Here is a 24,402-nt window from a genome sequence, read left to right as displayed (position 1 = left end):
AACAAAAAAGTGGAACTCATTACACACACATAAAAAATCAATTTTTGGTTTATTTTTTCGTGCATGAACGGACAAGGAGCAAAGAGGAGCACAATCACAAGTCTGCCGGCCGGGCTGAGATGAATGCTGCTCAGGGAGGAGTGGGGTTAGCTGGGGGCGTCAGGTCAATTGCCTAATTGCGCGCGACAGACAAACCAGAGCGCGAAGTTAACTTTTGTGTGGAGATTTTTTTTTTTTTAACTGTTGGTACTCTCGTTTTTTTCCCCTTCCTATATTATTTTTTCTCTGTAAATTACTCGACTGTTGTGTTGTTCGTTCTTAGTTGTCGGTGTGTGTGTCCCTTTGGGCTGTTTAATGCACGTGTCCTCCTCTCTGACGCGTTGGACTTCTCATTTTGTTGTAGTTCTTGTTGTTGTTGTTGTTGTATTTCATATTGGGGCGTTTTAAAAATGTGTTGCACAACGTGATTTGCAGAGAAGAAGGGGTTGAGATGGGTGTGTGTGTATGTGTGTACAGAACACAACACTATTTAATATGCATGACAACAAGTCCCAGAGTCCTGGCTCCATTTTTAATTGTTCCCTGTGAGTTGTACAATTGAATTTTTTTCTTTACTTCTTTTATAGCAAACAGTCAGAAATGAAGAATAAAAAATGGAGAGAGAGGGGTTAGAAATGTTGGTCTAACCTCAATCCAACCAAACCTGGAAAACCTAACCTCAAATCTTAATGGAATTATCTCAACCCTCAGCTTATGACTACGCCTCAAGATTATGATGATTATTAACACAAAAGACCTTTTCATAAGCATAAAAATATTGCTACTTATATCTCCTTATTGTGTCTGCTTTCGTTGTTAGACCGACACCAAACCACCCACTTACCCTCTTGTTGCCCATTTGCTTCTGCTTTTTTTTATCATTTTTTTTCTTTGCCTCCCTTAAACATTTTATTATCGTTTTGGTTGGTTTTTTTCATGCATTTTTTTTCGGCGATTGCAAATCCCTTTAATCAACGCAAAATTGCCTGTTCACACCATGTGTGTGTGTGTGTGTAGTTGAAACGAGGGCTAAGACTAAGCTCTAATAAATTTACGAGCCCAACAACAACAATAACCAAAAAATTTCCACATTTTCCTATTAAAATGCTGATTTTTACAAGTTTTTGCAGATGGGATAGGCCTACTAATCAGAGATTATACTTGTATTACAATATTGTTCCATTGAATATGATTATTTAAGTTGCATATGCACACATTTTCCATTTCCATATTTATTCTCAAATCTGTGTATTGTCAAAAAACTTGCATTAATTACTTAAGTTATGTTATATAATCATGAGCTAAATCTCAAAGTAAGGAAATTCGTTGGTTAAAACAATTCTTAATATAAGCAACTAATGAGTAATCTCATCTAGCTTAGATTTTACTTAACGTAAACCATTAACTGACTACTATAATAATCTATATATAAACATTGATCAAAGATAAGTTTAGTTGGATCGATTTGTAAGCAAAACAAAGATTAAAAGTTGGCTAAATCAAGGCAAGAACGCTTTAGGGATTTAAAAAAATTGTATTGCCTATTTTATGATTAACATATTTAAATTGGAAAAATATCAAAAAATTAGTTAGTGGTCAATGGAGAAGGTATTTAATTAGGTCGCCAATGCTTTTTCAAATAACTAATGCTAATATGTGAACTACTTTTGTAACTTGATCCAATTTAACAATTTTCTTCACTCGCTTCTCATTGTATCAGCATCTGCTGGAATCGTTGTCCATTCGTTCATCATTCTACACATTCCTTTCATTCAGTTAGCAGCTACTTTTTTAATTAAAATATAAAAATGAACGTGCCGCGGTCGACAACAACGGAGACGGAGATGGGGAAGTTGTCGTCAGGCAATAAACTTCTGAGGCATCCTGCCTAAAAAGGACAATTACAAGGCGGAAAATGTCGCAACATTTTTGCCGCTGCCCTCTTATCTTTGCCAAGAACTTTCGAGAGAGCGACAGAGAGAGAGAGTGAGATAAAAAAATGTAGTAGAATGAAACGAATTAACGGCGACATTGTAATGCTTATCTGAAAGGACCTAACGACAACAAACAGCAGAAACGAGCAGAAACGAGAGCAAAAGGCCAAAAAGGATGTCCTTAGAAAGCAAAGTAAAAAGAATCTTTTTTGAAAAATCTTTATTTTTAATTTTAACGCTTTATTTAATTATGTGTGCAGACGACGAGACAACTTGAAAACTGCCTAATAAAATGCTTAAGGAGTCGACTCGAGTCCTCCTTTTCCCGGCAATAAAACCCACAAAAAAATGGGCTAAAAATTGCCACTTTCTTTTTCTTTTTTCTTTTTTTTGGCTTCATTCACCCGGCCACTTTTTCTCTTAGCTTGTCGCTTGTTTTTTAATAATAAAGACATCAACAGATGGGCGGCGATAAAAAGCCAAAGATTATGTGGGGTAGAAAGGACAAACACAGCATCTCACGCACATACAAGAAAAGGAAACGAAAAAGGGCAGCCAAGTGGCCAAGTGTGGTTTCTAACACCCGGACACCCCCAAAAAAACACAGCATGCAGCAGTATGCAAAAAGCACTACATAGCTAAGCTGCCTGCCCTCGTCATCATCTCTCTATTCACATTTAAAGTAGCTTGAGCTAGCTGGGCCTCTTCCTCTTTCCACTCCGTCAGAAAATGGACAAAGGCCAGAGATCAAGACACAGACTCATAAGATTTGGTAGTTTTAACCTTTACAGGATGCAAGTTCTTTTTTATTATTTTTATGGTCTTAAAGATAAGATGCTGTTTCTTTAATGCAAAAACTTTTAATTAGCAAGCGAAAGGCAAAAGCTAAAAATTAAAAAGTAGAATAAAAAGAAAATAAACCAATTTTAAAATCGGTTCAACAAATTGTTGCCTACTTTTTCGGGCTCTCTTCGCTTTGCAATAAAAGTAAAAATAAAATCCATAGCCTACTTATAAGTGTCATTTGCCTTGTCACCTGTTGTTGAAAACGGGGAAAATCTTTAAAATCAATATGGCAAATGACACAAGTCAAACAGCTAAAATCTGCTAATGCTCATCATGATGCTGGGTAAACACAGCATCCCAAGGGGAAGCAGCAGCAGCGGCAGCTGAAGCCTTGACAGGTGTGAGAAATGTTGACTTTTGATGCCTTTAGGCAACAGACAGACAAATTGAAAATGCTTTAGATTACATACAAATTGGCGCAAGAGGAGAATGTTAAGCGGATTTAATGGCCATGAAGAATATATAGGTACATATGTATATATATACTTTGAATAAATTTACGAGTATTGAAAATCTAGTTGTATATTTTCTCAGACTTTTTCCACTTAAACTTAAGTGTTACATAAAGTGTTATAAAAAAAAAAAACATAATAAGCACAGACACACAGGCACGCACACTCAAAACATTTGTAACTTTTCTGCACTCAATCTCCTTCATTACATAGATAAGATGGTCTTCTTGATGATATCAATGCTCTCCAATATTTGACTTTCATTCATGACCAATGGCGGGGCAAATCGGATGATATCGCCATGTGTTGGCTTAGCGAGTAAACCATTTTCCTTTAGTTTTAGACACACTTCCCAGGCATCGTATTCTGTAAAGTTAAAAAGAAAAAATACAAATGTTTCAAGTATTTTTTACATACATTCACTTACTCTGATTAATAACAATGGCGTTTAGTAGACCCTTGCCGCGAACGACAGAAACTACATCACTTGGCAGCTTTCTCAATTCTCCTCGCAATAGTTCACCCATTTTGAAGGCGTTCTCCGCCAATTTCTCCTCCTGCAAGACCTCCAGGGCAGCAATGGCCACACGTGATCCGAGGGGATTGCCACCATATGTGGAACCATGTTCGCCGGGCTTAATGCATAGCATTACATCATCATTGGCTAGTACAGCGGAAACGGGATACATGCCACCGGACAAAGCTTTGCCCAAAATCAAAATATCCGGTTGAACATCCTCATAATCGACAGCCAACATTTTGCCAGTTCTGGCCAAGCCGGTTTGCACCTCATCCGCTATCCACAAAACATTATGTTGTGAGCACAGCTCGCGGACTTTGCGGAGATATCCCTCATCGGGTACCACAACACCGGCCTCACCCTGAATAGGCTCAACCATGAAGGCACAAACATTTGGATCCTTGAGAGCTTCTGCCAAGGCGGTCAAATTGTTGTATTCGATCAATTCGAAGCCTGGCATAAATGGTCCAAATCCTTCATAGCTGCTGGGATCATTTGAGGCCGAAACTGCGGAAAGAGTTCGTCCCCAGAAATTGTTGCGGGCAAAGAGAATCTTGGCCTGATTCTTTGGTATATTCTTCTTGAGGTAACCCCATTTGCGAGCCAATTTACAGGCAGTTTCACCGCCCTCCACACCAGTATTCATGGGCAAAACTTTCTCATAGCCAAAAAGTTTCGTTACATATTCCTCATATTCACCCAAAACATCAGAGTAGAAGGCACTGCAAATACAAAAAAAAAAAAAAAAAAAAAAAAAAACAAAGGAAAAAACAAAAATAAATATGCTCATTCCAAATTTAGATTCATTGCAATAACAAGTCATTAATCAATCATCACTTGCCTAAATGTTATATGCCATCACATAATCTGGTCTTGGCAACCCGCAAATAAAAAACAAACCAATTTAAACTGGACCTCGTATGAAAAATAACCGATAACGTTCAAATCACAAGTGCTAATAATTTGTGCTCATTCATTAAAGAATCGAGAGTGGCCTGAAAAGTTCATATAAATGGCAAATAAACATTATCTTTTAAAAGCAGTTAACAAATTAGCCGATTACTTTTAAATGAAGTATTTCTGTTTGGATGTTGCTTTTAAGTATTTTCATATATTATTGTAATCCCTGTCTAATAGCAGTAGATCATTGGATTAATTTTCAAATATTTAGCATTTGACTTTTATATTTTAAGGTGTTCATTTTTGTGTTTAGTGTTTTTGTTTTCCAAAATAGATTTCTTATCTTAATCATAATACTTTTCGACTTCTGCTCGTTAAATTACAATTCTAATCTTATTTAGACATACTAAACCCAAAAAAAAAAAAAAAAAAAAAAACTTCCGCCTAGTACTCGGGCTATCTCTAGGTGGGAATTTGAAAAAACTCAAAATCCGGCTGACATTTTACGCCCTCAACAAAAATCAATTGATTAATTAAGAACTTTTCAGTTGACAACAAATGTGAGACTAAACTTGAACCATTTGGTTTTTTCTTTTTTTGTGGTCAAGGTTGAAATAATAAATATATACTATACATTTACATATATATACTATATAGATTGAGACATCGAATGATAAAGCTTCGAAACGATAAGAAGTCATGAAATGGGGGCACGTCTTTTTTTCGTTTTGTATTGACTATATATTCTACGTACTTATAGATGTTTATATAGAAAGTTGAATAAACTTATTGTGCACTCTCTTTATTACTCACCGCGATGTCAAGGCCAATTTGGAGGCCTGGTCGGTTAGGGCCTTAATGATCTTTGGATGACAATGTCCCTGATTGACAGCCGAATAGGCACTGAGGTAATCAAAATAACGTTTGCCCTCCACATCCCAGACAAAGCAACCTTCTCCTTTGGTCAGGGCTACCGGCAATGGATGATAATTATGTGCTCCATATTTCTGTTCACGTTCATAGACAGCCTGAGAGGCTACACTGGCCTTGTCTTTCGGTTGGGCCTTCTGGGCCAAACAGCTGACGCGTGTGGTCAAACCACGTGTGCACAATTTGGAAAACATATTTGTATTTCTATATTTCTAAGTTTTTGACGCACACTTGTTTTGTTTTCGTTCCGTTGTCACAAATCTAAGGCGGCAGAGAGAGAGAACAAAAAGCACATCCACTCGCTAAACGCTTTCTTGGTCTACTGAAAGTTCTCAAACATGGGTCGGGCAGCTTTATATATACCCTATATTGTGATAAGAAGAAGGCCCCCCAGCAATGTTCGTTCTCTCTCTCCGTATCTTTCACATTCCTCTCTGGGAATGGTATTTGCTAAGCTTAGCTGGAGCTGGTATTGCTATCATCTTACAGCTTTTTAATTTTATATAAATAGCTCATCTGATACTTTACTTTAATTGTTATTTGTTTGTTTGTCAGCAAAAATTTTCCATTACTCAATTGAGATCAAAAAGCTTGGACAATAAATAAAGCTTTTTTTTTTTTTCATATTCCACCAATCATACTCTTTTGGAAAAGAAATTATTAATTTTTAAAGCACCATTTGATCAGCAAACGAAACTTGGATCAAAACTTTAAAACTAATATGTTTCCTTGTTCTTGATCAGTATAATATTCTGCATTTATATCAATTCATTTAATCGATCAAATAATTAAAGAAATTAGAACTTTGTTTTTGACTGGGCTTTTATAATTATTATTATTATAAGTATAGGATATAGTTGTAACCTATCAACGTAACTATATTTTACAAGCAATGGCAACTAAGGCCTTCGGCTTAGACGAAAAACTACATCCATACACTAGCCTGGGATTCGAACCCGGGTCCTCATTTTCAGTTAAGACTTGGCTTTTTCATTACAATAAACATAAAGACATAGATTTCTAGGATGATCCTTTAAAAAAATTGTGCGAAAGCAGGGTTAACGATAATAAATTTAAAACTAAATTTATTCCGAAATAAAACTATTTAGCCAATTTTTTGAATACCCTACGTTATATGAAATTCCATTGAAATATTTTCAAATGTTTCAGTTACATTTTTTTTGTTTTAATGTCCAAAAAGGACTAAGCAGCTCAACAGGTACGGTTTGGTTTATGTACATATACATATTTATTTATCAGTCATAGGGGTCTGAACAGCGAAATAGCAGTATTTCGATTTATTTTTAACTTTTTTTCGGCAATTTATGCCCATTACGATGAATCCTTGTATTGAAAAAAATGCCTAAATTGCAATATTCCTGAAATAAGTAAACAGAAAATTTGGATTTTTCAATAGGAACGTTCTTAAAAATATTTTTGCGGATCCGTCCAGGGATCTTCGACTTCGACCTTGCAAGTATTTTGTTACTCCTCCCTTACCTACCTAAAAAGTGTAAAGTTTGCGACAAAACGGCCTATAATCTTAGCATAGCAAATATCGAAGTTATTGACAAAAGTCACTGTTTTCGAGCGATCGTTCCTATGGGAGCTATTTGATATACAAGCTTACATGTATTTCAACTCTGTACCTCCAACGGTCTAGGAAGAGTTTGCGTTGATCCAGACGGACGGACGAACGGGCTGACAGAAGGACATGGCTATTTAAGTTCGTCTCCTCGTGCTGATCAAGAATATATATACTTTGTATGGTCGGGGATGCTTCCTTCAATGCGTTGCACACTTCTGACCAAAATGAATATACCCTTTATGCAAGGGTATAAAACTATTGAAAGTTGTAATTGCATCGTAATTTTCTCATTCAGAAAAGTAATTAACATATTAATTAATGATAATGTTTTCATTAACAATGTAATTTTTAGCCTATTTTCATGTGTACTTACCTCGCTAAGGATATAGACCTTAGTATTCCTATCAAATGATCGACAAAAAGAAGCCTTTTGTTTTTAGTATTTTTATATGTATTTATTTTGGATTTTTCATAAATATTTGTTGTCGGTTTGTGTTTATGCTTAGAAGTGTATAATTAATTCTTTTATTTGCTTAGTTATGATCTCGTTCTGCATGATTTTTGCATATTTGCTTTTGTTGTTGTTCATCGTCCGGTTTAATTAAAATATATTTAACAATTATAGCACGTTTAGAGAGAGAAAAAAAAAAATTACACGAATTTTGGTGAAAAGGCAACACACAATACATTGCACTAAATTGTTTTTTGTTTCGGTTTGTTTTTCCTTCTTCCTTTTATTATTTAGACAAAAAAAAAAAAAAAAAAAAAAAAAAACAACACACATTAATATATGTATGTGGAATATATTATATTACGAGCTTATTCGCTTTACGCTTTACTTGCTAGTCGGTATATGCTACTCGCTACTCGTTACTCGTTCCATTTAGCTAACCACAAAAACATACACACACATACACACAGACACACACTCTTGATAAATTCGCACATATTGATTGCAATTTACTCGACACTTTGCTGCGGCGATTGGGCCGGTGACAGGCTGCGCGGCGTCACAGAATCTCCTCCTCCTCCACCGCCTGATCCGGGACAAATAGAACCAGCTGACGCTGCACCTCCACCTCCTCCCACACCCGCCGCCGTACGCTGCTGTGCCTGCTGCTGCTGATTAAGTAACTCCTTATTTAATCGATAGCTACTCATGACATTGGCACAGCTTTGATGAAAATAAAAATTACGTCCACGTAGAAATGCATCCGTATTGAGATCCTTTATGCCTGTCTTGAAAGAGAAAGTAATGAAAAGCCAAAGATAAGCCATGTGCTATTTAAATATATTATACTCCTGGGAGCAACAGAGTGCAGTAGTGTCATGCAAAAAAACAAAAAACAAAATTAAATACACAAGTGCACTGAGAAATCAAAACAACGGCAAGGACAGTGACTGGAGCGTAAGATACAGAAATGAGTTATAGAGATAAAGATTCAGACTAGAGACTGAGACTGAGACAGAGAGAAAGAGAGTGGGGGTCGTGCTTGAACGTTTTTCTTTTCTTTTTTTAATGTGGTCATTGAACTAAAGCAAACTGAGAAATTACCTTACAAATGAAACATTTGTTTTCATCGTCCGGTTTTAAATCCGAACTAATTCCCACCTTTGTGTCCAATTGCGTTAATCCCGGCATGCTGACGCCCATCGATGACAATTGCGTTAGACTATTATCCATGGATTCCCCATACTTTGCCGACGAATTGTTGTTAATATTTATATTGTTGTTATTGTGTGTAATATCCATGGGACCGGGCTCAGTGCTACTGACTTGGGGCTCAGAGCGTGGACGTTCCTCCATCGGCGAAATGTTCTCCATTGATCTATAGGTTAAAAAAAACACACACAAATTTTCTCACATTAAATGTATTCATTTAGAAAACTTAAAACAAATTACATTTTCTTTTGTGTTCTCTATGTAAAGATGGAACACATCTGATTTTTTATTCAAATGATATTAAATTCTTGCCTCTGCATTGGCTTGATTTAGCCTTCAATCTTGTTGAAAATTAAAGTTTTCAAAATTACCCCAGTTCAAGGATAAAAACTAATGATTAGGTTTAATTTTGAATATTGTTATTTCGAAATCATCCTAGATGTCTAATATTAAAACTATGACCCAAAAAGGAGTCGAAAAGAATTAAAAGAAGGGTTAAAAGGGACAAAGATGTCACCTATGATTAGAAAATGAGCTCATTTATGACTATTTGAATTAGACAGATAATTTATAAAGAAATGCATAATCTTTATACATAAAATGCTGGCTGGATATTTAGTTATAGAATTCTAATTAATTGTGATATCGATTGTCCTGTCGATATCAGTAATTTTAAGCACGCTAAGGATGTTTTTTACTTTTTCTCACCTGCTACTCCCTATAGTGGTCTCCTCCTGCTGACGGCGCTGTTGTACTTTTGCATAGGTCGCCTGTTTGTTGCTAGTCGTCATTTTCATTGTTGTTGTCGTCTCATCATCATCCACAATTACATCCTCATCGCTATCGTTTTGGCACGATGCCGTATCCATCATTAGCTCCTTGTTGCTATTGCCATTATTATTTTGCTGTGAGTTGATGCTGCCGTTGTCGGTTACGCCTCCGCCTACGCCACCGCCACAGGAGTCGGCGTTGTAGTAGTGATGTGTGGTAGATGACAGCTCGCTGACGTTTTTCACTGTTGAAACACACACACAGACAGAAAGGAGAATATAGAATTTGATGTAAATTGTTAGCAAAGAGAAGGAGGCAATGCATACAAAGGGAGATTGAAGTAATTATGACAAAAAAATGAAATGAAAAAAAAACACACACACACAAAATCGTCATATTTAAACCCACCACTGATATGTGCTTGGGGTGCTGATATTGTCGCACTGTTGGATGTGGATGACTCTTGCCCAGACGATGAGGACGAAGACTGCCAACTGCTGGTAATGCTGCTTGCCGTGGTCACATTGGTGCTAACATCCTGCTCATCCTTTTGGTTGATCACACAAGCCGTACGATAAAGTATGCCATCTAGTTTGCCCGGCTGGGCATTGCTATTGTGCATACTATTACTATTACTGCTGGTGCTGCTCGAGGGAGGTGGAAGTTGAGGCATTACTGCCAATGAGGGAGGCGGGGGAGCAGCTAATTCTGAACCAGAATCGGGTACATCATCATTACAACTTTCCACATCGACAGTTTCGATTTCCTCTTGCATTTTGGAATCGTCCTAAACAAAATGTGCAAGTAAATTTGTTAGTTTTAAAACTTCTTTTCTATTTCATTCTCTGCCATTCACCTCTGGTGGTATTTTGCCAGTTTCCAAAGCATATTTTCTCTTGCAAATTGGACAACTACTGCAATATAGACTCTCCATCATATACATTTCCCCATATTTACGTTTACGTACTTTAAGTCGCAAACGATTCTGACGATTATTCCGTATACGCTGGAATGTCTGTTTAATAAGGAGAGAGAAGAAAAAGATAACAAATTGGTGACCCCGATGCTTGCAGTTGATGAAATATACTAATAACTAACCTCCCAACGATTGTGACTGGTGCGTATGGCATTCTCTTGTGCTGGACATGGTGGCGCAAACATATAGGTTGCCTGCAAATTGGCCCGTTCAAATCCCGAACTCAACTTGTAGAGTCTATCGAGTTCGGTGAGAAAATGCGTATGCCATTCCTCAGCACTTAGTTTCAAACCACAAACTGGACACATATCTGGTATGGCACCGCCAGCGGCCGCTGCCTGCAGTCCGCTGACCAAACTCAAGCCACCAGGAACCGCACGCAATCCAGCCATACTCAAACTGGCCAGGGCCGCATGATGCGCTGCAGCTGCATGATGATGAGACAGCGAATGTGGATGCGGATGGACCATATGATGATGCGTCGATGTGGGTACTATATGGCCATGGTGTGCATGTGCATGGGCATGCGAATGGGCGTGCGGATGTGAATGTGCAGGGTGGGCCGGATGCGAATGATGCGGAGAGGTCAAATGATGTGTGGCCATAGTAGTGGCCGCTGTACTTATGGCTAGGGAAGAGCTAGTAGAGCACGATGACGACGATGAAGAACTGGCAGCCGACGATGATGCGGCAGCAGCCGCAGCAGCGGCAACTGCAGCTGGGTTATGTCCTCCCTTATTGGCACTGCCGCCATGGAGATCTAGAAACAAGCGAAATGAAAAGCAATTTATTTAACGGATGAATTAAGCCAAAATTATAAGTCCCAAAATCGGTCCAAGAAAAGTTTGTTATTCTCTCTCTCTTCTTCTCTCAAAACAAATAAGTTATAGCTAAAATCAATGATTTACATATATTAATTTAAACCTTTAAATTTCAATACTTTTCCATGAAACTTATACAAATATTTTAGAAGCTTTTTTTGACATCAACAAATGCATCGAAAATCTCAAATGGATACTTTCGTTTTTTCCTTTTTTAATATTTTTTTTCATGATATTATAGTCCAAAATTTTAGATTAATTTATAAATTCAATACAAAATCCGATTTAACTTAATCCATCACACTAAGTTAACTTTTTGTTGTATTTCGTATACCCCAAAAATGAAGCCAGGACTGTGATTCCTTGTGTATACAGATGTATGTATGTAAATACCTAAATACATCGAAATATATGTGTGTACAGTGCGGCAATCATCAATCAAGTGTATGGCCAATTCAGAAAGGCAATAAAAATTTGTAAATTCCAACTACCCTGGCATTGATTTCAATTTTGGAATACCAAATACCGAAAATGTTGCCCATAAATTTCTCCAGGCATTTTCTAATTGCCCACTTCCACTACCTCTCCTCTCCTCCTCCCACCTTTTCTTTCTCTCTTTCTCTGTCCCTCTTTCTGCATTCTCTTTACGAAAATTTTAACACGTCGCACCCACAACCAAAAAAGAAGGAAAAAAATAAAATAAAAGTGAAACAGGAAAAATTAATTGTGGCTCGTAATTTCATATGTTTTATGCCCGATTTCTCATGTCACAGACACACACGTAAAATGTATTTAGGAAGCAAAATGGCAAACAAGCCACAATAAATACAAACTGTTTTTGACCAAAAAATCTCTGCACGTGACTTTGGGTGTTGTGTTGTATGTGAGTGTGCGTGTGTGTGTGTGCGGGTGGTGTATGTAGGTATTTGTGTGGCGCAATTAAAATATTATTACAATAAATATACAATAAAACGAACAAAATGAGTTACAAATGTTGAAATACTAAATACAAACCGCGAATAACAAAAACAGACACAACAGAGCCACAGGATAAAAGGACGCAGCACGGCAAGGGCAAAGAGATAGAGTATAACAAGAGAGAGAGAGAGAGAGAGAGAGATAGTAGGAGATAGTGAAGCTAACAAGGCCAAGGCTGAATTTAAATTTTAAATTAACTTTAACAACAACTTTAAATTGTTTAATACAATTTTACTTCAAGATATCACATCAAGCTTTGTCTGTCTTTTAATATTCCCTTAATCCTAATTATTTTTATTTATTATAAACAGTTAAAAAGCGATGGAAACTAGTGTCACATTTTTACAAACACATTTTACAAACTTTAATCAGATTTTAGCATTTCAAAAAATAAAAGTTATAAATCGTTTCAAGGAAAAAAGGCTAGCCACTTGGATCATCGATCGATTCAGTGTGCCGATATCGTAGTAATCTCTTACAGTTTTAGTTCACCTGTTAAGATCCTTGCAAGGCTCTCAAGCTACTGCAAACATTGTACATATGTATATCTATATTGACTATATTGGCCCATTGGAAATGACGAGCCAAGAATTTAACGGAACGAACGACTTTATCATATAGCTTTTATGCAGGGAAAGTTAAACCGGATTCTGAAATATATTTTGCCTCCACTTAGATTTTCAATCCTGAAAAATTACAAGTATTGATAATGAACTTTTCATTAATAAATGTATTGGTAAATATATTAAAAGGATATTTTGAATTCCTTAATCAATTTATACTTTTTGACACTAGCATTAAACAAACAATTTGTCAAACGAATTCTAACCTTTTTAAAAAAAAAAAAAGACACTCTGCGGAAATACTAATTTGAGAATTTTACTAAAATGTTAGGTTTGGAAGTTCTCTTTGACACCTTTGTACTCTTTTTTTTTTTGGCAATGAGTGCGCCAATGTTCCATATCTAACCAACCTCATTCCCATATTTCAGCTTGTCCCATGTTCTCATTGCTTTCATCTCTCCATAAATAGCGATAAAATATGAGATTTCCTTCTTTGCGGCCGCCCATTAATATTACTGACAAAAAAATTAATATGAAAAATTCCAAGTGTGCATTCGGATAATACATCATCCAACGAGCAATAATCGTAATAATAATAATAATAATACATAATACTCGAACAATGCAATCAAAGCGATTTGCAACACTTGCGCATCCTTTTGAGGCAACGATGAACAAAACACACGACGAACTCGACCAACAAAACACACACACACACACACAAAAAAAAAAACGGCAAAAAAAAAAAGAGCAAAGCAATCCTTATCCTTATAAGGGTTGTTCAAATTTTGGGCCATCGAATGGAGAAAGGGAATCAGGCAAAGTGTGGGTAATGGTAGTAGAGTTCAGTTCGTTTGGCTTTACGTTTTGACTTGGTTTCATTTATAATTGGCCTAAGACGAGTTGTTGCAACATTGTTGCCGAGCATAAGTAATTAGCCCGACCCGGCCCGGCCCGGCGTGGCCTTGTGCCGCATCTTCCTCTTATGCGGTTTGACTTTGTAGTCAAGTGGCAATGGAAGGGTAAGTGGTTTATATTTCAATATGCAAGTGGGAATCGGCGGAGCCATTTAAAACACTTTTCGATGCCGGCACACACACACACTCACGTTCAGGCACACACCAGACCTTGTGTCAACCCTTTCGAATGGCTCTTGCGTGTGTTTTTTTAAGAGGTAATCGTGCAACGTACAGGCTAAGCATAAGAAAGGCAGCTGAAAATCTCCTTGATGTAAATATATGTATATGTATACATACATATGTTTGAGTATGTACAAACGTACATAGTTTTGAGTATATACATACATATATATCTGAAAATGAAACTCAGCTAATTAAAAGTGTATTATTTAATACAATTAATTTATGGCTTTAGAGTGTCATAAGCCAAAAGTTAAATACAAAGATCATAGAAGGAAAAGTACAATGTAAGGGTGGCGATGGTGGCACAAGAACAAGCGGGAAAACTCGTTTTCCGGTTTTAAATTCATATGCAAATATGAAAGTTAAATAAAAGAGTTGTTTATGTTTAAATTGAACAGGGGTGTCTACAACAACAACAACATAGAAGGGGTTCAAAATTCATTTTATTTAGCGAAAAAAATAACAGACTTACTACAAAATGACAGAGATTACACAAAAGACCGCTTAAAGTACTACTTAGTACTTAGTACTTGGTTTCATTTATAATGACTTATACTACTTAGTACTCTTCATAAGTCTCAATGTAAAGTAGTTGCAAAATCAGAATTATACTCATAATAATTACTCATTAGTCGAAAAAAAACATGATCGAACTACAACTAAACAATTGGCTTTCCATCTAAAATCATGTTTCGCTACTTCGAGTTGTAATTCACAACTAGTTTTAGCACGGTGATTCTGGAATGGCAAGCGAAGGCAGTTGATGAGAGAATTATTTAGTTTTTGATAACGCTCTATAAAGACACACACTATACATCGAACCTGCTCATTCGGGATTTTGCCTAATTGCAAATAATTTGGTAATTGTAATTGAGAAGTATGAATTCCTGGTTTCACCCCGTTGATGCACGACGCCTCTGGCTCGGTGACCTTCGCTTAGCTCTTATTTATCATATTTATCATTTTCATATGCTGTTGCTGCTGCTGCTACTGATGTTGCCTTTCAAAATTGTAGCTAAGAAGCTTAACTCTCAGTCAAAGCCAATTAGCAACGCATTTGTCAGAGTCAAATGTAACAGATAGACCGCCAGAGACACGAACAGACAGAGAAACAAACAAATTTGTTTAGCCTACTTTTAGGCAAATTGAAGCGGAGCACTGTAAGCAATCATCCACCCTCAGGTGGAAATTTTATATAGGAAAATTGAAAAACTAATATAAAAAAAAAAAAAAACAAACGAAGGAAAGAGAAAAATCCTATACTGTCCTGCATCTATCCTTACGCCTGCCAGTCAAAGTTAACCTACTGAAGCGTTAAAATTGCTTTCAGCAAAAGTAAAATTGAAACAAATACGTCAAAAGATTCTTATCAGCAAGCAAACAAACACAAAATGTAGAAAAAACCAAACAGGGAAGAAGGGAGGATAGAAGTATTTTTGTTCCTTTTTTTTTGCTGTTGTTTTTTGTACTTTATCGGTTGGTCGGCACATGCAAATTTGAAGTGAAATTTTTGCGAAAAATAAAAGGGAAACCCAAACTTACGCCTCAAATCCCTGGGATCCTGAGAATTATTACTGCGCGGACTTTCACCCTTTTCAATGGCATCATAATCCTGTGATCCTTCCATGGATTCATGTGATGTACATGTGGGACTGGCCGAATCCGTGCGAAATGATTCGCTGCCATTGAAAAGATTCTGCAAATACGAAAAAGAAAAACAACATAAACCAATTTCACAATTATGACAAGTGTCAATCGTAGTAAGCCGAAAATTCGAATATCGGATACGAAAATCCACTCACCTGATCCAACGATATGCCTATATATTTGGGTGGCGAAAATGCCGATGGTAGCGAGAAATTCGTCAGAACCGACGGCTTCCTTTCACTGCTGCTGGCAAAATAACTAGTTGGCCCAACTCCCCCGGAGGCAGCTGCCGCTGCAGCAGCTGCAGCTGCAGCGCCATTTGCCGCCAGCATGCCATGATTGAGAGTCTGGAGAAGATGCGGATGGAAGTTGTGCAGCAAATGGGTGCCATAGTTGCTGACTAGTGACATATTGTGTAGATCTTTGGCGTCAGGTAACTGCAAATAGCCAGAATAAGTAGCAAATTAGACGAATGTACCAACAAATTTATTGCTTTGACAAAAATATGTGTTAAAAGTCATTTCAACTCAAGTTTCTCCATTGTGGTATTAGAATTAACTAGATATATTTTTTGGATTTTCACTGTCTAATGATGCAATTTTATTTCATAGGCTACAAAAAATGATTTTTGTCTTTATGATTCTAAGAATCTCAAAATCATTTCAACTGAGTTGGAATGGTTATTTTTGGGGAAGCCTTTCTTTATATAGGTATGATATAAAAACGAGAAAACAATAAATCTCTATCTTTCTTTTATCGAACGATTTGTCTAAATACAACTATTATCCACCACGTCTACGGGTTCTTCTAATTTGTCGGCCAAAAAATCTGTTCCGAAGGCATTTTCTATATAGAAATGCTCTGAAAATCCTGAAGAAGTTGAGAAATTAAGTAGATTTTTATATAAGTTTCAATTAAATTTCAAGTGCCAAAAACGAAAGTTCAAGAAGGCTGGCGAACGACGGCAATGTGGATATGCACAAAGAACTAAGGTTTTGTTAAATTAATATTACGTCAATATTGTACAAATTGAAATGCCTTATGCGGTCTTTGTTGCTATGGATGGTACTTTACATTTTCTACGCTAAGTTGCTGTGGTGGAGAAACTTATAAACATATTCAATATTGTCCATGGAAGAGTTGGTGAAAAATGTAGTAATTCTTTTCGCAAATCAACAATTCATGAGATAAATATATTTTCGAAATTTTGAGCTCAAAACAAGGATATAAACCCAAAATAATCGTGTAGACAAAATAATTTAACTCAAAGCTTTCCAAATTATTTTGAACTTAAAAAAATACATAGAAAATTAGCAGAACAAGATATCGCCAGACCTTAAATGTGACAAGATTTGAAATAGACTTGTACTGTAGGATATTCAGATTCAAATTAGTCAGTGAATGAAGTAGTTTAACCCTTTGGTTAAACAATATATGTCTATTAGTTAGTTTTAGGATCGGTAAATGAATCTCTTTCCTAATTTCCATGTCGATGTTTGGATTGGTAAATTGGTTTTGGAAAAGCAAACAATTCTATAGTGAAGCTAGTGAACAAATTGTTTGGAAAACGAACACAACTCATTTCATTTATGAATATTTGAACTCCCCGCTTCTTTCTACGCTGTATAGACTGCACGCTTTTCCTGCGTGTTTCCAACTTGTTTACTCTCTAATTGCCTTTTCCTTAGATTCCACCCTCCCGCCCATATTGTGAAAACGTGCGACTAAGTGAGCGTTAAATTTAAGCATTCAAAATTCTGCCATTGCGGCTACATGACTTGGCATCAAAATTAGCCAATTATAATGAAGGTAAGGCAAAAGTGCTGCAGCAGATTATTTTACCGATTAGGTAACACACAACCAACGACGACAAGAACAGCAGCAGCAACAACAGCAAACACATGAGACAAAATGGAAGAGTGTAAAACAAAAATAATCCCTAGAAAATGTGATCGAATTTCCAATATAAAACCATTTGCGCTCACACATCAATAGACGAGGAAAATGATGAGGAAAAGTTTAATTTACGACAAATAAATGTTAAACGGCACAAAATTGAGAGATTTTAGAGTTACGATATAGCGCCACAAAAACGCATGTGGGATATATGTATGTATATGAGGAGATGGGACGATGGGTGGGAGTTTTCCTACACCGCGAATCAACATCTCCCACTTGCTCACCCACACTCTGTCAATGGGGTGTTAAAATAACGAGAGAAAAAGACGAAAAAAAAAGAATCTTTTTGCAAATGATATGGGTCTTTGGTGGGGAGGGGGTAGGTGGGGTGACGTTGAGCGATAAAATGTGGCAAAGGATAAACACACACACACACGCATACCCATTCCAAAATCGTTCATAACAAATTGAGGCTGATGAAGAGTGTTAAATGTTGTTCTCATTGTTGTTGTTGTTGTTGTTGCTGCTGATGCTGCTTTTCGTCGCCAGGCTGAGGACAAGATAGAGAACATAAGCAAACGACATGTGTGACAAGTACTAAGTCCTTTACCCCTCACTCCGACATTATCTCATCCTCACTCTCAAAAAAGTTGGAGGCAACAAAATTTACATACAAATTTGTCTGCAAATTTTTTTCGCAAGAAAAGAAAAAGTGTGGGAAAATGATACGAAAAAAAAAAAAAATCCTCAACTACAACGACGAAGGAAAATGTTACATATTGTGGTTGAGCACAAAATGCAATTTGGGAAGACTTAACCCAAACTGATAAACTCTAGCAACATTTCAATTTCAGCTAACCAGGCGTATACACATTATGTACCCATAACTTTAGACCCTAAAAAAGTAGGCAATAGCATTTGAAATTAATGAAGGGAAAAAGTAATCGAAAGTAAGACGTTTTATAATCTCGAAATAATTAATTTCTGTTTTAAGTATCGGAACTTTGTATTAGCTTAAAACGCTTTTGACGATCTAGCAAGGTTCTTGTCCACTCATCATGGAAAGTCTTAGGCAAAAAAACCTTTGTTTTAAGTAGTAACCCAACCGATTTGTTTTACGTTAATCAAAACAAAAATATATATTCTTCTTACCAAGCAAACCCTTTTTCTTACAGATTTTTATTAATTATCTTTTTACTGACTTTATCTTTAAAAAAGTGTTAATTTTTTGGTGCTCTAAACATTGCCTTTATATGAAAAATCTCAGCATCCATTTAAGTTCAGATAATCTTTTTTAAGAATATAAAAACTTGAGTTTAAATGAAGATTAAATTATTTAATAACTAAAATTATTTTGATATTTGAAATATATTTCGAGGTTGGCTTTTGTTATATAATTGTTATTAATCTATAAGTATAGGATATAGTTGTAAACTATCAATCTTACTATATTTTACAAGCACTGACAACTAAGGCCTTCGGCTTATTGTTAGAAGAAAACTACATCCATACACTAGCCTGGGATTCGAACCCGGGTTTGGTATATAATTATAGTATATAGTTTTATAAAGAAATTAAATTTAATTTTAATATGTATGTATTAAAATAATTAAACGTTATTCTCGCTTCGGCGCCTTAGTGTATGCTATAGGAATTTACCAAAGTGTCTATCCACCTGACTGCAGCAATCAGTTAAGTTAAAGTCGAAAAGGCAAACAGGTTAAGAGGCTGGCCATAAACATTTAGTTCGCCAATTGCTAAACGTTTTACAGTACTAACTTTTTTGTTTTGTTTTTGTTTTCTTTCTCTTTGCCTTCAGTGCCACAAATTGAGATTTATTTGTTTGCTCATACGCTCTTGCTCTCTCTCTCTCTTTCCCTCTCTCTTGCATATGGTGTGTTGTTGAAGTCGTGGTCTCTGTGTCGTTGTCTCAGTCTATCTGTAGCTTGTCTGTTTTGTAGTATTTTATGGCCAAGTTAAACGAAATTGGCAATTGTATGTAGACAACGATGACAATTGCCTGTTTTTGGCCACTCGTTATCGATGTTGTTGTAATTAAGCTGTTTATTGTTGTTGCCTCTTGCTGCTGCAGCTGAGAATGGAGAACTTTACACAGTGGTGGCGCACAACAAAACCATAGAATGGAGGATGAGAAGGGGGGTTGGCTGGTGGTGTTGGTAGTATTGGAGTTGGGGGCCCAAAGACAATAATTCAAGTGTTAAAAGCAAACAACAGTCAGAAGTCCGCATTATGCAAATCTCCAGATGAGCAGCAGCAACCCCCCTCAAAAGTATCTGTGGAATGTTCTATATACTATTTGCCATCTAACAAATCACCCGCTTTTTCGCTTACAATTTTAATGCCCTCTAATAGAAAGGCAAACAATATGTGACAGTGCGCGATGGCAGGGACAAAGGGGACCAAAAAGAGGGTTGCACCTGCTACAACTCGCTGGCAACTGATTAACAAACCATAAATCAATTGAATAAATGCCAAATTCTCGAAATTCCAAGTACCAGTGATTTTATACAAAACGAAAACTAGATTTATGCCTAATGCAATAACAAATCATAATCGATTGAACATGTTATTCCATATTTTCAATCAAAATTTACTTTGATTATCTCTTTGAATCGAATACAAATTGTCTTGACCACATTTTTTCTAGACTTTGGCCATGACTGTCCTTGAACAAAAGTCTATAATATTTATAGTAACAGGGAAATTAGCTTAATATTAATCAAACTTTCACCAAATCATTTGTTATACATACAAATATGTAATTATTAAAAATTATGTAATAATTAGTTCAATAAATTAAATCTAAAAAGATTTTGAATTTATGTTAAATATACTTTTAGGCCTTAGATTCTGCTAAAATAAAGCTAATTTCTATTTAGTTGATCAAACATTTTTCTTTAACACTGCTTTAAAAAAGTTTATGGTTCTTGGTTTTTTTTTTTATGTTCGTTCTAAGTTATATAAATACAAACAAAGTCAAGATCATGGCCTATACTATAAGAGTGCAGAAGTAAGAAGGTGTTTCAGTTACCAAATTCATTGAATATTTATCTTCGCTTTGGTTGGTAACTTTTTCCACCATTCTCTAAGCCTCCTACCAAGCACTAACCACTACCCACCACCCACTTTGCCTACACTTTATGAGCAAGTTGGCTGAGTTCAGAGCTTGTTATACGGCTCGTTGAATGTGCAGAATGTTGTTTCTTACTCGTACCTCAGAGTTTGCCCTCTTGATAAATTGCATCAAATTAAATTAAGCGCACTCGCACACACACACACACAGGCATACATATGCAGGAACACCCATTGCCCATTGCCTGAACAAAACAAGAATTATTTTTCATATGTTAGTCCCGCCTCAGTCTCATAATTTTACGCTAGGGTAGTGTCTGATGCCACTCTGACTCTGACCATATATATTTCCTCCTCTTTTCGCTTTCTCGTTCTCCCCGCCTACTACCGCTAGTCGCTTTCTCCCTCCATTTATGTTGCTGCTTGGTTGTCACTCTCTGTGGGGTCAGTCCGTTTACCTTTTTGTTGTTGTGGTTACAAAATTGTTATGGTTGTGCGCCATTCCACTCTCGGCACTCCCTTTGCCTAAAGGTTGTATTCATTTTGGAAAACAGTTTGCAAAGAAGCTTTTTCTACCCACTGATCATCAAATGGAGAACAGAAGTAACGACTATAAGCATAAAACTTTTGGTCTTGGATAAAAATCATGTATTTTTATGGATATATAGCCAACTTTGCCTTACAATTCATTTAAGAAGTTGAGTAAAAATGCTGAGACTAGAAGGGTATAAAAATATCGACTCAGTTTTTGTTCAACTGTTGGTGGTTAAATTGTTAGCCGACAGAGATGAAAATAATAGGGAGAGAGAGAGAGAGAGAACACACGGACCAAAGGCCATATTAAAACATATTTGATATAGCATTTAATATGCTTTTGGCTTGGTTTTTATTAATTTTTATTATTCACCATGAAAAATGAGTGCTTCAGCAAAGTGTTGAAACAAAGAAGAGAGAATAACTAGCTAAAGGGAAGAGAGAGAAAGTCTCTCTTTGATTTCTCATTCCATCGATTTAAATTGGCATTACGCCCCCCAAATTAAGTGCCATAAATAACCGCTTATCAAAACGACTAATTAGCACCTCAATTTTGGAGCTTAACATATGCTGCCAGGACGATAGGATATCAGCCAAATCATTCTCATCCTTGGACCCACATCATCATCAGCATTATCCGCACCATCATCATCCTGCAAGTCAGAGGAAGAGAGAAATTGCAATTTGTATCCTCAACCCACATGATGTTGCATTTTGTTCAGAAATCTCTGATTACAAGGGGCCAACATCTGTTTTTTGGGGGGAAATTACTAAAAGAAGGGGAGGTCAATGGTGGTGTATTTTAGAGGCCAACACATTTGTCACGTTCCTGACCAAATGGGTTTCTAATGGCTTGGGCTTTGACTTCGACTTGGACTACACTTTCCCTTTTTTCTTGCATCCAATTTGCGAATCATCCAGTTTGCCGGAGGACGACATATTGTTGTCATGTTTAACATATCTTAACGCTACTCAATGTTATGCAGCACTACTTGACTTCCAAACAACCAGTTTCAATTCCAGAGAGTTCGAGTTATTCAACAAGAACAAAAGGCACATACCTACCTACATACATACATACATATGTAGGAGAAGATGCGAAAAGGAAAGGCATGGCACATGGAAACCTTTTGCCGCCGACATCATCAGCGTTCGAGTTCTTCATCATTTGTAGCATCAGCGTCAAGATCATTGCTCATGTTTACAATGATGACAGAAAACTCTTGAATCTCTCTGTCTCCCACCAGTTAAAACAACTCCAATTCAATTTCCACAACTCCAACTTCAACTTGAAACCAAGTTTAGCTTCTTGTTGACTCTCTACCATAAGATGACGTTCTGTTCCATCATCATCTGATTTTGCCAATGCTTTTTGGTGCTTTCATGTTGTTGTTGTTGGTGTTGTTGTTGTAGTTGTTGCTGGTGCTGCTTGTGTTTTGTAGTTTGGAATCAGAATCGGAATTGGAATTGGTATTGGTAGCTATCATAAATCTGTTCGTCGGCAAAAAAACAAATCTACACACAATGGGGCGTTTGCAAACGCATTCGTCGATCGGAATGTGAATGAGGCAAGGAGAGGTAACAGAATCAGCAGCAGCAGCAGCAGCAGCAGTAGTAGGAGCAGAAGCAAAACAGGGGCACAGTGAAATCGAGTTGTATAAAAATTTGACGAATTTGAAAGCTAACTACATATGTATGTAGATATGTATCTATATTCTTGGACCATGCAAGAATCTTTTAAATAGACTTGGCCAACTTTTGTCTTTTCAACTTTCATGTCCAAATGTTGTCTCATCGTTTATCCACACAATTTGCCCTCCCTCTTTCTTTCAATAAGAATTAAAGCTCTAAATACGATTTAGCGGCCTTTTGACATATCATTACTTAAAATATTAAGTTTTTTTTTTTGTTTCTATTAATTGTTTCACTGTCTCTCTTAGCAGCGTTTCAAATCTGCCTTTTTGACTGACTAAGTTCCTTTTTTTTTAAACTTGGCATCGAAGTTCGTTTTTTGTGGTTTTACAATGCGGGCCATTGTGTCTGCGGTAGCTTTCGGTGTGATCGTCTGATTTATAGCTGAATATCTTTTTGGGGCATTGGGGGCTACTGCTGCAGTTCAAATTGGTATTGAAGTTGGATTTGAGTCTGAGAAGATGGGTCGCCACGTCTCTGGCTTCTGCTTTATGATTTGTCATAAATATGTCCCCTCGATATGCAATCAGTCGTCCTTCAGTAAGTCTTTTCTCCCTGTCTGTCCCTCTCTCCCTCTCTCATTCTGATTATTTCATTGACTTGGAGTTGGAGAGTTGGTGACTTGGGGGATACCGAGTTAAATTTTGGTTTTTAGGAGTGAGTTTTTTTGTTTTTGGTTTTACTTACTCTCGCTGGAAACGGACGTTGTCCACGCAAAGCCTCATGCAAACCGGAAGCGGCCTCCGATAGAACAACAAGCGCTTGTGATGGCAAATGGCTATTGCCAAATGCGTTGTTTTCCATCTAAATGGGAAGACTGAATAGCTTTTCGTTTCTCGTTCAATTTGTTTGGCACTAAAACATAACCTCAACACATATATATATATATATTTTCCACACTCTCTTCCACACTAATTAAAATGGACAATTTTTCTCCTTTTTGGTAAATAATTATTGGCCATTTATCGGTATATTTGTATATAGGCAGATGTATAAATAGAGGGAGAGAGGATTTGTTCAAAAAATAACGCGCGTCGGGAAAAAAAAGAATTAAAATTTTCTTAAATTAAATTATGATTATCAGCTGACCGATTTTTGTTTTCTCTTCTAAGATTTTCTTGTTTGTTTTTTGCTACTTGTTTTTCCTTTTTGATTTTGAATTTGAATTTGCTTTTCCTTTCGCTTCGCACCCGCACGTACGCGCAGCAAAAGTCCAACTGAGGCTGTCTGCAGTTGGTGTTGGTAGTTCCAATTCGAATTGTGCGTCTCTGCTTCTTTCTAGTTGCCTGACTGGCAGCAGCAGCAGCTAGCTACTGCGCAGTCGAACACATTTCTCCATTGCTGATTGGCTGAGAGGGCGTACGAACCGGTTTATATGCCATGTGTGCCATCTCTTTTTATCTCATGCTCTACA

The 24,402-nt window shown here is 36.7% G+C and overlaps 2 protein-coding genes across 4 annotated transcripts; both read right to left on the bottom strand.

Moving 5' to 3' along the window:
- Positions 1 to 3,315: 3,315 nt before the first annotated feature.
- On the bottom strand, positions 3,316 to 5,932 carry Oat (Ornithine aminotransferase precursor). The gene is made up of 3 exons (XM_068293765.1): positions 5,505 to 5,932; positions 3,699 to 4,513; positions 3,316 to 3,637 (listed from the first exon to the last, which is right to left on the bottom strand). Exons 1-3 carry the CDS (start codon positions 5,813 to 5,815, stop codon positions 3,477 to 3,479), a joined length of 1,287 nt encoding a protein of 428 aa, XP_068149866.1. The 5' UTR covers positions 5,816 to 5,932; the 3' UTR covers positions 3,316 to 3,476.
- Positions 5,933 to 8,087: 2,155 nt separating this feature from the next.
- Positions 8,088 to 23,976, bottom strand: tey (teyrha-meyrha). Of its 3 annotated transcripts, none has more exons than XM_068293849.1 (9): positions 23,676 to 23,976; positions 15,926 to 16,207; positions 15,666 to 15,819; positions 10,742 to 11,379; positions 10,500 to 10,658; positions 10,052 to 10,430; positions 9,581 to 9,887; positions 8,765 to 9,038; positions 8,088 to 8,448 (listed from the first exon to the last, which is right to left on the bottom strand). In XM_068293849.1, exons 1-9 carry the CDS (start codon positions 23,790 to 23,792, stop codon positions 8,170 to 8,172), a joined length of 2,589 nt encoding a protein of 862 aa, XP_068149950.1. In that variant the 5' UTR covers positions 23,793 to 23,976; the 3' UTR covers positions 8,088 to 8,169. The 3 variants fall into 3 exon arrangements, with proteins under 3 accessions (XP_068149950.1, XP_068149951.1, XP_068149952.1); XM_068293850.1 differs by having other exon boundaries at positions 8,822 to 9,038; XM_068293851.1 differs by having other exon boundaries at positions 8,363 to 8,444.
- Positions 23,977 to 24,402: the final 426 nt, after the last annotated feature.

This window comes from Drosophila tropicalis, unplaced genomic scaffold (genome assembly GCF_018151085.1).
Source record: "Drosophila tropicalis isolate 14030-0801.00 unplaced genomic scaffold, ASM1815108v1 contig_805, whole genome shotgun sequence".
Taxonomy (NCBI): domain Eukaryota; kingdom Metazoa; phylum Arthropoda; class Insecta; order Diptera; family Drosophilidae; genus Drosophila; species Drosophila tropicalis.
Note: the sequence above shows the minus strand (reverse complement) of the source record. Positions and strands in the feature narration are given on the sequence as shown.

Bases quoted from the DNA above. Each gene is read 5' to 3' on its own strand.
- Oat (XM_068293765.1), bottom strand. From the start codon at position 5,815: ATGTTTTCCAAATTGTGCACACGTGGTTTGACCACACGCGTCAGCTGT. The intron at 4,514-5,504 runs GTGAGTAATAAA...TTGTATTTGCAG, and splicing joins AAATTGGCCTTGACATCGCG to TGCCTTCTACTCTGATGTTT. The intron at 3,638-3,698 runs GTAAGTGAATGT...TTAACTTTACAG, and splicing joins CGCCATTGTTATTAATCAGA to AATACGATGCCTGGGAAGTG.
- tey (XM_068293849.1), bottom strand. From the start codon at position 23,792: ATGGAAAACAACGCATTTGGCAATAGCCATTTGCCATCACAAGCGCTT. The intron at 9,888-10,051 runs GTGGGTTTAAAT...GTGTTTCAACAG, and splicing joins ACCCCAAGCACATATCAGTG to TGAAAAACGTCAGCGAGCTG. The intron at 8,449-8,764 runs GTAATTTCTCAG...TTCTCTTTCAAG, and splicing joins ACAAATGTTTCATTTGTAAG to ACAGGCATAAAGGATCTCAA.